The following is a 13,737-nucleotide window of genomic DNA, read 5'->3' as shown; positions in this document are numbered from 1 at the left end:
CTTAAACGTGGTCTAAAGCAGCTAGGGGGGCGTCCTGGGCACTTATATAGGCGTCCGGGGCGACTTCTGGTCGAAAAGATACAAGAATAACCGACCCAGAATAGATCTGGTCGAGACAGACTCGGACTAGGCCGGTCTGGAACCCGGTTGACCGGGTGTGGGGCCGGGCTGGCCGGTCTAGACCGGACCAGAGACCGGGCGGCAACCGGAAGTGTCGCAGATGTCCTTCCGGTTGGCCCCAGTACGACGGCCGGTAGGCGCCGGGGTGGATCCGGCGTGCCGCCCGGTTGAACCGGGCCAGGGACCGGGCGCGCCGGTCTGGCGGCCGGTCTGACCGGGCGCTGGGCCGGCCTGGACGACTTCTTCTCCTCTTGCGCATGCCTCCCGCTCCTCCCTCGCGCGCCCATGATATTTCTTCATGTCCAGCTGCTCTTCTCCTCCTCGTGCGATGCTTGTCTCCTCTTCATACTTGACGATACATAAATAATGAGACTTAGGTAGTATAAAGTTCTGATCAATCAAAGTATCGTTTAGGAACAAGTTCACCTGTTGTTTAAGTAGCTTCGCACGAGCCCTTGTAATAGGTCCAATCCGAACTTCATTGGACTTGAGCTTCACAGCAGGTTCATCTTCAGTTGGTAATGACGGAGGTGGTAGTGAGGTAGGGATGTCCTCATCAGGAGGTGTGTGGGTGATGGCACGGACAATGTCGGTCTCCTTTTAAAGGCCGAGCGTGCGGGACACGATACCATTGATGGGCGCAGAAGTCTAGCCGCCGCCCACCAGGTGTAGTGCACGTGCAAAAGACAAGGCGATACCGGTGATGGCGAAGGCTGCGGCGCAGACACAGAAGTAAAGACCGCCGAAACGATGCGCTCGAAACAGGCCTCGCGCCCACTGTCATGCGGGCCCGTGGGAGAGGCGAGAGGTCGCGCGGGGCGACCGTGTACAACATCCGTTAAGACGCATCCAAGACGCAAATATAAGCCACGTTTACGTTTCAACGAATAGCCCGATAACTATGCGTCGGGTCGCTGAGCTGGGGTGCAGCCGCATATTCAGACGGCGCGGCCGCAATTAGACGGTTGCATGGTCAGCCCTTCTTCCTTTCCATTCCGTATGCACCGCTTAATTCTGATGCTCATACATGGATAGCCAGACTGTGCATGCACCTGCCCAAGGTATATAAACAGGTCCACTTCTGTTACTTTGGCATTCAAAACATCAATCATAAGACCCGCTGACGACATGCATGCCAGTATGTATACAATAGTGACATCTCTGTCATCACACGATTAACATAGCGCGTCATTGCAGTGATCTTTTTTGCATGAGCTTTGATCTCAGTAGATCTTCAGGCATCAATTTTGTCATGGTCTCCAGGTCGAATTATCACGTCGTGAGATATCTTCGAGTAGAGGAAGAACACTATTAAAGCCCCGGATTGCAGTGAAAAATAACGGCATAAATTTATGGCGTGTTTGATTGCCTGAGCCTGATTTACGCCTCACTGCGTCTCATTGAGGTAAAAGACCCTGCGCGTTTCATCAAGGTCTAGGCTAGAAAAGCTACATTGTTTGCTAGCTACGAAGTTATTTATGCACCGGAGAGGAAAGACATTCCCAATTATTTGGATGTCTGCACATACGGTTTTTCTGCCCTGGTGGTGCAACGCACACCGGTCTTGTTTGGTTGGACATTAGCATGTTGTGATAATCCCTTCCGTTTGAGTGGTGAGGTTACCCGGTAATGCTAACTAAATAGCAACACATTCAGTTTATCAAAAGATGCTGGTAATACACAACAAGTAGTTACCCTATTGGGCGATGCATCACGAGTAGATCTATACTTCGTGATGCATCGCAGGTTCATCATACGAGGGGTTAGTATATACCACCTCGATTAAGTTCATCATTACAGACCGATATTAGGTTCGAGCAAGTTCTAGCTAATGGAGGGGTATGAGACCACCTACCAAAATATGCATGATCTCTTCAACAGATCATGACCATCATCGAGAGGATGATGAAAAACGAAGAAGAAGCACTAAGCAGCAAACTGCTTGCGTAGCCATGTCTTAAGTCATATCCTCCTCTCCAATGGTTGCAGCTCACGGTACTGGGCATACTGGTCTTTGTTGTCTGCAATGAAATTGAGTGCCCTGACCAGCAAGTTCGGTTGATATAGCTGGGCCTTGCTCACAAACCGGGGCGTGAAGATTATCTTCATCTTAGCATAGTTCGTGATCGGTTTGTTGACGTTCTGACACTGCATCGGGTAGCGTGTCAATTCCATAAGGAGCAAACTATCGGGCGGATGACAATTCGCTACTGTAAGGTGAAGAAAGGAACTCCATGAAGCTTATTACCTTCAGGTATTGTTGCAGCCTCTATTCATCTCGGAGATAGAAGCAACAACCAAGTTAGTTCCATTGGAGACATCCATTGGATTTGATCTTGCTTATGACGCTCCACCTGGTTCTCCACCTTCTGGCTTATAATGTGGTTGTAGACCTGTAGAGTGCTCACATGTATACCAGTGAATGCAAGAATATCGTCATTTACCTTTTTTATCTGTCCCTCTTTGAATCCTAGGTTAAAGCAGACACCGCTATTGACGAGCTGAACCAAGCGGTTCAACAGAAACTCTGACATCTTTGGTTGGCAAATCATGGCATGTTTGTTTCCAAACTGGTATTCATGAGCATTGACACATGGAGTAGAAAGATCAGGGGAGTTCAGTGGTATAATTTCCTACATGACAAGTACCAGACGAAACATCGCTAAGAATTAGCACCTCAATGAACTACCACATTCACATCCGTAAGCATTAGCACATCAATGAACCACCATAAGCTACAACCACAAAAGAAAGAGCCTACTTTCTGTCAAAGGCTTCACACGCAACACTGAGATAGGGGAAGAAGGAAACCCTGGCGCAGAAGCAGGCCACACAACCGTCCCCGTGCTAGAGTCCGATCCAACCCCGACAACTGTCCTCGTGCTAGAGTCAGATCCAACCAGTACCGGCGACAGCAGAATGGCCTACAATAGAGGCTCTCAGATCTCCCTTTATAAGTTCTAACAGATCTAAAGCTAGGGTTTGCAGGAGTTTACAATAGCCGGAGTGATCAACGTAGAGGAAGAAGACGACAAGCCATGGCGAGTCGCCACCGCGACAGCCAACGTTTCTGCCGCTAGCCTCGCCGACCTTGCAGGTGAGGACGAGCCCGCCATGTCGCTAGATCTTGAAGGGTGGATGACCTCAAAAGGGGGGTGGGGGCTTTGGAATTGGCGGTGACAGCGCCTCCCCTATATACGGTGGCCAAATTTTGAGGGCGGTGACCGAATTCACCCCGCCGAGTTTTCGCCTTTCACCTCGACCTCACACGATCTCCTCTTGGTGGCTCTGCGATCGCGTGTTGTTTTTGTTTTTGCGGAGACGAGGATGATTTGCTGGAAACGGCCGATTCAAACGTTCGTTATGTGCAACAACGCGGGATATCCTAGAAAATTCAAACAGACCAAAAAATAAACGATCCGGATGCTAACCAAGGAGAACCCACGATACCAAACGCGCCCCTAAGAATATATCGACGCCATCAACCAAATGCTGGCCGCATGCATGCGCTTGGCACATGTTCTTGGATTGGAAGGCAGGAATGACGTCGCGCCCATGCAGCGAATTGCTGCACGCGTCTGCAAGCGTGCAGCGGCAGACCTGCATTGCGGTGCAAAGGACGGGAATAGTTGCAATTTTTGGAGCTTCTCTTCAGGTGGTCCGTCATGCATGCAAACTCCAAATTGAAGATACGCAGGCAGCAGAACCAACGCGTTTCAGACAAAGGTGATGCAGCTTCAAAATGTGGTTCCACGTGTCGATCTATTCCCACAGATCAACATGTGACCACAAAAGGACACGAAATTTCACCATCACCGAATCACATTTGTATTGTATGCATGGGGATTTACCTGCATGCAAGAACAAATGCATAGGCAGAAATTGTGTATATTCGCACCGCACCAGGTGTATGTATGGGCAAAAACTACGGTTTTTAATTCACCACGTGTCCTATATGATGATTAGCCTTCAAAAAAAATGTAAATCTTCATGTCAATTGTCAACGAAACATTTCCAGGAAAGATAACATTGCTAGAAGGAATATGGATGAGTAGTAACAAGTGTTACTTCTATTGGTCAGATGCAATGATACATATATCTTCTTATTCTCATGCCGCTCGATATGCACAACAAACCCTGTATGCAGCCCTTCAATTTTTCTTTTACATTTTCTTCAATAGGAGGATAACCTTCGCCTATGCCTACCTACCTTTTTGGCACCTAGATAAAATTCCGGCGTAGGGAAAAAGAGTCGGCTCACTATTTTGTTTGGGTCCACCTTATGTCAGGTTATTTGGATTTCCACAATGATGCTATGTTTGGTAAAAACTACTCCATCTTCGTTCCATCATAAGTGTCACGGTATTAGTTCAAATTTCACTAAAAATGAACTAAAACCATGACACTTACTATGGATCAAAGGGGTAGCTCTTTGATCTCCGTTGGCCATTGCCCGCAATATTTTCGTTTATATGTTGATCCTTACGCAGCTTTATTATCACCCTGTTTCGGTTCATATTAAAGTTTATTACAATGAACAATAACTCAAATGTGGGTCCGTGAAAGCTTAAAAACTAAGGTGGTTTGATTGTACATCAAGTCCTATAACTAATAACTAAGTGAGGTGGCCTCACTTCTTGACTCAACAATTAATAATTGGGATTTTAAAATATAGAATTAGGAAAATACTAAAAATGTACCTTTCATAAAAAGAAAGTCAAAATATTTTCCTAATTTCATCGAACAAGGAGTCTAAAGTTAAGCCGTTAGAAAGATTGTCTAGAAGACCGAGGCAACAAGTACAAGATCGTTGCTGCAACTGAGATTCGATGACAACGTTCTTATTGCCAGTGCATCACCCCTTTCTGAAAATAGCTACCACACCCCGACGAAAAGGTTGATGCTCCTTAACACGTGACCATTTCTACCGTTGCAGAGCTCTTCCATGGTCTACTAAATGCACGGTACGAACGTACAACGCCGTACACTGCATTAGTTCAATGGGAACAAAGTAGCAGCTCATTTAGAGATCGATCGACCACACTTACGTGTAGATAATCGACCGGCCGGCTGGCGCCATACATGGGGTCATGGAGACACGGAGCGGCTGATCTGAGTACACTGTGTAGATGTAATGGTATATGATCGAGATCCGTGAACCTCGATCGCTAGCTGATTCATGCACATGTGGTCGCGTACGATATGTACGTCCATCCGGCCGTACGTGGTGTTCTACTTCAGCCTACATACACGCTGCGCATCAATCGATTACACGTGCATATGTGTTTTCGTCCCCCTAGCTCATTCAGTTTTAAGATGTCAACGTGGCATGCGTTGGATAGAGCAATATTATATCCTTGCATATACATACAAATCGTTGTTATCTTTATCGGAAAAAAATAAATCATATGTATAAAATTTTACCAATGTTCTTATCCACGGGTGCAAAATTTTACCCATACCTTTGCCCACTAGTTGGTACCTATTTGATAGATCAATAATTTACATTCTCTCGTGTGTTATCACATCACATCCATCATTTTTCTACTCTCTACTAGCTCACTGTCTACTGTAGTCCTACTTGCTTCGAGCCGCCAGGCGCTGAAGAAACTCCATGCCTTTCACCATCTCCACATCTTGGGTGACGACGTGATAGGAAGGAACGGTGAATCGTAAACAGAAGTACGCACATGTCAAGCTAAAAATAAGTAGGATTTAGGTATACACGTAAGCAGATACCCTACCCACGATTTAACATGTAGAATGCAAGCACAATCAGCACCCATATAGATAGGCTACCCATGCCAATGGGTAAAATTTCCATCCTTATTTGGTTACCATTTTTTAAAAGTGGACTTCCTGCCTGCCGCCTCTTTACTTCTACAATTCTGTTCCATCTTGCTACTAGTTGCTCACATTCTAGCTTGCAAGCCAGAGCTTATGTGACAAGAGGGGACGGTCGTCTTGTCGATATGTGCATGCATAGAATTTAGCAAAAGCACCTGCGAAGACACTATCATTCCAAGTAGCAGTAGGCACACAATTGCGTTCTCAGAATCTAAATCATCAAGCTTATGGTCCACCTAATCAAGCATTTACTTTTATTAAAGATCACTTGTTACCATGCATAAACATTGGATCCCTTGCATGGGAGGACAAGTACTGGTCTAGATTACTCCAGGCATCAGTATGATCGTAACGTATGCACCCTGCCCCACAAGGTATATCCACGATAATGGGATCTCGTCACATGCCACTTTTATTTGTTAATAATTCGCTCTGATGAGCTCGAGCACACGGTACCCACGGACCAATCTCTTGTTAGTTGTGTTACTAGTATAATATATCTTGGATGACATCACATGTTGACTAAAGCACGTTCTGCAAAGTGGAGATCCATGTAAAGTCATCATGGTACATGTGAGCTTGATTGACAACGAACCAAATATATGTAAGATTGCAGGAAAACAATTTTTCGATAAAGGAAACATATTAATATCAAAGGATACCAATTAAACCCAGCCTCTGCGACAACGCAATGCGCTAAAACATTACGGATGTACACAGCCAAAAAAGAGAAAAAAAAAGCTAAGAAATAAAAATCCCGCTACAGTATCCCAACCCTAGCAACAGTAATACAACCGCCACCAAGACAACACCTAAAATTCAGACTCTTCAAAAGCGACGCCTCCAAGAAGGGAACAGTGCACCGGCGTCATCTTCACCCGATCAAAGATTTTAGGTTTTCATCCTGAAGCTAGTCTCCGCTCTCAAAACAATGCCTTCAATAAGGATATTGCCAGGCACAACCAGTTAAGGACAGACCTTGGGTTTTCACAATGAAAAGTAAGATTCCGAACTTCACATGTGATGCCGCCCCCACTTTCATAACATTGTTGCGAAGTCCGGAACACCAAGCAAGCTCCTCAACAGCGTAAAGATTTGAACCTCCATTTGCTAGTCCTCCAATCCGGCCTTCATGATATTCTCTTCTTCTGACTTCACCATGGATCAGCTGTCACTTGGTGTCAACACATAAAAGAGCTTCGCGCCGCTCCCTCTAGATCAAATGGTCGGAATAAAAGCATGAGTGCGCACGACCGAATACCACCGATTCAGCAAACTCCAGGCAATAGAAGCACTGTTACACTCGCCGATGGCGCCTTCCGGAACTCAACACTCCGGCCAGATCATGAAGGCCAGACCTCCGGTAGGTCTTCATCTTCACCCAAGAGAGACCCTAGGACCGCCGCCTTTATTCGGTTGGGCCCCCACGCCGGCGACCATCCTAGGCTGGTCATGATTTCCGCCGGAGACACCAAGCAGATCGCGTAGTCCGGAGACACCGCACACGCCTGGGCACCGCCGCAGCCGAACGCCAGCCCTCCACCGCAAGCAGCCAAGAGGCGAGGAGAAGGGGACCTAGGGTTTCCCCCTGCAGCCCGCCCCACCCCTCCCTTCGCCGCTGGCAGGGCACACCACCGCTACATCGTCCGTCATGCCGTCGCCGAGCCGAGGCCAGGCGCCGCCATCGAGGCCCCCGATGATAGGGCCGCGCCCTGGCCCGAGATAGGCGCCCCGCTCCCGACGCCCACGTGAGAGGGAATGATGCAATCCCCGCCGGCGCCGGCCAGGCCTTGCCTGACCGCGCCCTCAGGCGGCGGCGAGGGAGGGGAGGAGGAGGGGTGGAGGAGGGGCGGCGGCGCGGTAGGGATCCCCCCGGCCGCCGCGCGGGGGCGGCACGGGAGGGACGAGGGTTTCGGGCAGTTATGGAGTCAACATATCTGCCCAAAAAATCTCTTTATGAAAACCGCGATTGCATGGCGTGCTACAAAATCGAAGTATCAAAACAGACGATTACAACTGCTTATGAGGAACGCCCCAAAAAAAAGTCTGGTTATGAGGATAGCTGAACTCTCCTAAACTTACACAAGTAGGTAGAAAAAACGTAGGCGACGCCAGGGACGAATCCTAACGCCGCCGCCAGCCCACCCTATCAGCTCTCTCCTCCGCCGTTGGTGGTGGCAGGCCTGCTATGTACTGAAGGATGGCGGGGTGTTCTTCTACAGGGAAGGCTGCCTCATGTGGGTTGGTGGAGGACATCGACGCTGGCGGCGCTTGTTGCTTCCCCTCCCTGTTTTATGACCCTAGATCGAATCGGTGATCCCCTCCCAGATCACCCGGCCAGTCACCACTGAACCTCGAGGTTCATGGCGTGGCTGTGTCAACTCTGCCGGGCCTAGTGGCGCAGTCACAACTTCCTGGCCTGCTCGTGCTTCACAAGGACGACTGATTTGCCACGACGCACGCCTTTGATGCGGATGCACTTTACATACAATGCAATTTACATGCGAGGTCGGTTGGCAACGAAACCAAATATATGATTGCCATAAAAGAATTCAGCATATCCCAATCGCTTTACGAAAACTGCATTTGCATTGCGTGCCACAAAATCAAAGCATAAAAACAGAGGAGTACAGCTGCTTATTCGATCGAGAGGGAATACTGAAATCAAAGCCACGCGGAATTGGTAACGCATAACTCGTTCATAATGCAGTTGACGTACTACATGGGCTGCCATTGCTGGCCGTCTTAACTGAGAGCAAAGCATGCATTAGCTAGCCATTGTAACGGTACTGCTCCAGTACTACAAGCTATATATGGATTCTGGACAAAAATCTGCATGCCCACTTTTGTCATCAACAACGGTGGTGCTAGTAATTCGTACGACATAATGGTGACCTGAAGACTAATCAGTGCAAAAGGCTGTCCAAAGCAAAGGTGATTTATCAAATGCAGATACACACTGGATTTCACCACAATTGGAGGGCCTTTTTTCCTTCCCGTGCAACGGACGCCTGTCATCTTCTTCGCAAAGAAAAAATAGAAATCGACAGCACCCAGCTGAAATCCAGTCATGAACCGACCGATCGCCTGTCGGACTATTTCCTGGAGGTTCATTTTCCTGCAGAATTTGTTGGAACAGTATGTGGCAGTGTATTTTTCCCGTCCTCGACACTCGACAGCGAAGCATCGAGGAGCAAATACGTCTAATCGATGTCAGGTAGTACCCCGGTATTGCAGTAGTAGCACGCATCCGTGCCTGCCAGCGTATTGTCGGTTGGCGCTACATTATTCATACTCTTGCGTCTACGCATCCCCAATCAATTCTAATCGTCGAGTTGTATGTACCCCACAGGGGCCACAACATAAAAATGAAAACAAAAAAAAGCGAGAGGCGCTGGCTACAGGCTACTCCATCCATGCCGGAAAGCAAAATCCACAATTTTTGTTTTTGTTTTGAAATGGGCAAGAGGTAGCTAAACTATGCCTCGAAATCAATGGCTCATTTAGCCGGCCATTTCTGCAAGCAACTGCTACCTTCCAAAGCTGCTCCCAAGTTACCACTCCGATCCTCCTGAAATGTTTATTATTCCTCCCAGAGCTCACGCCATCATTGCCTCCCCTACATGCAGGCCTGGCTGCTCTTGCTACTCCCCGGACGCCAAAGTTTTCCTCTTTCTATCGCAGCAAATCATTGGGTTCACGTTCACCACATTTGTGTTCTGGCCCAATATGCTTCTGCCAACTTTCATGCCTGCATGGGAAAATTGACCTATGCATTAATTATCTGAAACTATAGTTACATGAGACTAGCCTAAATGGAAGTATCATAAGTAGTATAATGCATGCCATGTTGGCAAAAATCTAATGTGGCGCACCAATTAATGAGGTGGGAGATGAGAGTGGTATCAATACCGTATCATAACACGTAAAACTAGAAAACTTAATAACAAACACATCATGTACACCAATTTGCATTGAGATTCTACAAAACATTAAATATGATGATACTATGATACCATCTTATGATACTATGCATTATAAGGGTAGTATCATAAACTAGTATCATGTGCATGATACTAGTGTATGATACTTCCCATCGTGACTAGTCTGATGTTTTCCCTTACTAATACTCATATATATATGTGCTAGAATTTAAATTACACACCTGAAAATTCATACGTTTGAATCTATTTTAAGAGTGCTTTCGAAATTAACAACATCTCGTATGTTGTGTATATGATGATATATATAATTGTGAAATATATGTATTTTGATGCCTGCTACCATACCAAAGGGAATATATACTATGTGGTAATCTTTTTTCTTTCGCTCAACGAGGGTATACGTCCCGCCCACCTAACAGTGAACACAGTGTATTTCCTAGGCAAAAAATGTAGGAGCCCTCCCTATATCAAACCATTATTGATTTTATTTGCAACCCACAAATTTCGCAAAAACTAAAAATGCATTCATAACTTATCGACAGTTCAAATTTCTCAAACTAACTGGGAACACCTTGTTTTCTACAGTTGCCTACATTCATAACTTATCTTTTTTATTTAGATACGCGAGGCAGTCTTAGCTACTCCCTCCGTTCCATTTTTTTGTCGTGGTTTTAGATCACGTTTTTACTAAAATCACAACAAGAATTATGGAAAGAAGGATACACTTTAAGGTCTTTAAATAAACATTCAACCCCCCTCATAATATAAGGAGTAATTGTAGTTGCTTTGCAAGAACTTAACTAATTTTGTATTGCTCCTTTAGTCTAAGTAATTTACAATACAATTTTTATGAAAACAAGATTTACGAAGTAATTCTTTTTACTATAAATTTCAATTTTTTACCACAAAAGTGTACAAGCGTAGTTGAATGAGATTTCAAAAAAATAAGGCAATCTCAAATCAAACACTATAAAGGAAATCTAATTTATTTTTATTTTTTCTTAGTCGACTATAGCACTCTGTGTTTTTCAATTTCTGATTAATTACAGACATTAAGAAGTCGTTGAATGGCCCACTCCCCCGGCACTCATTATATGTGAATTAAAGGTGTTAATTGCAGTTTCATGTTTCTACAACATGGTAATCTTTCGGTATTACATTTTCAGTCCGTATAATATACAATTTTAGGTAAATGTGATTTCCATTTTTTTTTAAAGTGAAATGTACATAGGGATGCAAAATTTAGAACTCCAGGTATCCTCTAACCCTTCTTAGTTCAATAAAATGACCTAAATATCCTAAAAATGACATGGTTTTAGAAATTGGATAATCTGATCGAACTATAAAGAGGGTTGGAACTTAGAAGGTATCCCAAGGATTACGATTCATTTGCACCCTTAAACGTGATAATTTTGTGCCAAAAAACCTACATTTTCTAGCCAAATACTTAGTGTACTACAAGCTTAGTTGAAGAAAATTTAAGAAATTCTTGACAACTTAGAAATAGCAAAAAAGAACCGCCGCTTCTAAAGCTGTTCATCTCCTCCCTCTGGAACCTGGACGACTATTTAACTGCCTTGGCGCTACCAGCTTCGGTTTTTATTCGCTCTTGCTGTCTTCCTGATCTCTCCTCCCAAACCCAAGTTCTCCACCCGCCGGGCCTCTTCTCCCCTCCTGCAAGGCTGCACGCACCCATCGACCTTGATCCCCACACGCAAACCCAGAATTCACAACGGCAGATGAGGTCCCCGGACGCGGGCGACGTCCTCCTGCCGGCGCTGACGCCGATCAGGACGAGGGCGGCGGTGGCAGAGCCTGGGACTGCCCCGGAGCACGCGTCGTCGGCCTTGCTTTCTACACCGCCGGAAGCGGAGGAGGAGGTGTTGGTGGCGGAGTCCAGGGCGCCGACGGCGGCGGCGGACGAGGAGGAGTCGGAGCCGCGGACGCCGACGTCGGAGGAGAGCAAGCTGCGGCCGCCGACCGAGTGCCCTCCCGCGCCGAGGAAGCCGACGGCTTTGTTCCGGACGAGTCCACCCCTGAAGCGGCCGCTGCTGTACTTCGACGTCACGCGCGACCTCTCCGCCGTGTTCATGTCGCTGCCGCCCAAGAAGCGGATCCGCGCACCGCCGTGCTTGGTCCCTTGCCGCCCAAGGTGCGGGCCCGCGCGGGGCGATGGATCGCTGCTGTAGGCTCGGCTGATCGGAATTTACTGGCTCCATGGCGCATCATTGATCGGCTAGTTCTTGGAGTTACAGTGTCCCTCTTCTTCCTCGGCTGCTTCTCTCTCTCTTGGCTGATTGGCTTCTTCCTCCTCCGCCTCTCTAAACTAAACTAGGAAGTTATGCGCCCGTGGACAGTGAAATAATGGTACAGTAGAACTATTGAAGAAGATAGTGGTAGCTTGGTTAAGAAAATTTTGTGCTTCACCCCTAAAACCTTGCACAAATACAACCTCTTCGCTAATATAAGATGTTGTGAGGCTGCCTGCACCATTTTAGTCTGCAATTTGATCGAAGTGACTTAAACGGAGTATGCTGAATGTCACGTCCAACCAAATTGCACTTCGGTGTTCACTGTATTAATTCTATTTCTCCGTGATAATCTCGGGCAAAATATAGCAAAAATGCAGTGTTGGAGATCTGCAAAGTAAGTATGGTAGTTGGGGTGTAGATATAGCAAAAATGCAGTGTCACTTGGTAGCTTCACCTAAACACAAACATCCACATTTTCTTCAATAAACTCACACACGTGTTGGAGATCTGCAAAATAAGTATGGTAGTTGGGGTGTATAACCACCACATAAAGAGTATTTCTGAATATAGTACCCAGGTCAAGCAAGTTTGGCAAAATATAGCATTCAGCAGGTTGAATTAAGCTGCTTCTAGATGTAGAAGGGGCAGTCTTATTTTTATACCCTTTAGTTATCCCATCAAGATACTGACCCTTTTCCACAAAAGTATTATACTTAATGAGAAATAGAAATGTAAGTGCATCCTGTTAAAATGAACCTTGTATAAAATCAACACAGTAGGGAAAGGATTGGTGTATGCCGTGTCAAATACATTGGCCAGGATCGTCATATATATAAGGCTCTTGTGAGCTAGGGTTTACAAGTTTGTTAGGATTACAACAAGACTAACAACCTACGTGGTTATCTAATCATCTGTTACGTTTATCTGTACACAGAGGATGGTAACCTCTATAATTGTCATCGTTTAACAGCCCCTCTCGATCCGAACGTGTACTGGCTAGACAGAGATCAAATTTCAATCTGTCAAACATATCTCGACTTAGCGCCTTAGTGAATATATCTGCCAGTTGATCTTGCGATGAAATGAACTGAACTTTCAGTGCACCAGCTGAAACTTTCCCTCTGACGAAATGAAAGTCTATCTCTATGTGTTTCATCCTCGCGTGAAATATAGGATTCACTGTGAGGAAAGTCGCACCCAGGTTATCACACCACAGCGTAGGGGCCCGTCCTTGGAACACTCCTAGTTCTCTAAGGACTGACTGCAGCCAAGACACTTCTGCAGTCCCATTTGCTATCGCCTTGTATTCTGCTTTTGTACTCGAACGACTCATTGTTGGCTGTTTCCGAGAGCTCCAGGACACCAAGTTGGGTCCATAGATCACAGCATAACCACCGGTCGATCTCCGATCATCTGGGCATCCGGCCCAGTCTGCATCTGTGTAGACACTAAGCTCAGTAGAGGACGACCTCTGAAACTGAAGTCCAAGGTTAATCATACCCTTCACATATCTCAGTATTCGCTTCACTGCTGACCAATGCACATCAGTTGGAGTAGCCAGAAATTGGCAAACT

General features: G+C 46.2%; 1 protein-coding gene across 1 annotated transcript; it reads left to right on the top strand.

Annotated features, from left to right (window-relative positions):
- The first annotated feature begins 11,650 nt into the window (after nucleotides 1-11,650).
- Nucleotides 11,651-12,100, top strand: LOC124649465 (predicted GPI-anchored protein 58). Its single transcript, XM_047189095.1, has one exon. The coding sequence runs from the start codon at nucleotides 11,651-11,653 to the stop codon at nucleotides 12,098-12,100; it is 450 nt and encodes a 149-aa protein (XP_047045051.1).
- The last annotated feature ends 1,637 nt before the right edge of the window (nucleotides 12,101-13,737 follow it).

This window comes from Lolium rigidum, chromosome 1 (assembly GCF_022539505.1).
Source record: "Lolium rigidum isolate FL_2022 chromosome 1, APGP_CSIRO_Lrig_0.1, whole genome shotgun sequence".
Taxonomy (NCBI): Eukaryota; Viridiplantae; Streptophyta; class Magnoliopsida; order Poales; family Poaceae; genus Lolium; species Lolium rigidum.
This window is presented reverse-complemented; position numbering and strand designations above follow the sequence as displayed.

What these genes read in the sequence shown, in the direction of transcription:
- LOC124649465 (XM_047189095.1), top strand. Translation starts at nt 11,651, where the DNA reads ATGAGGTCCCCGGACGCGGGCGACGTCCTCCTGCCGGCGCTGACGCCG.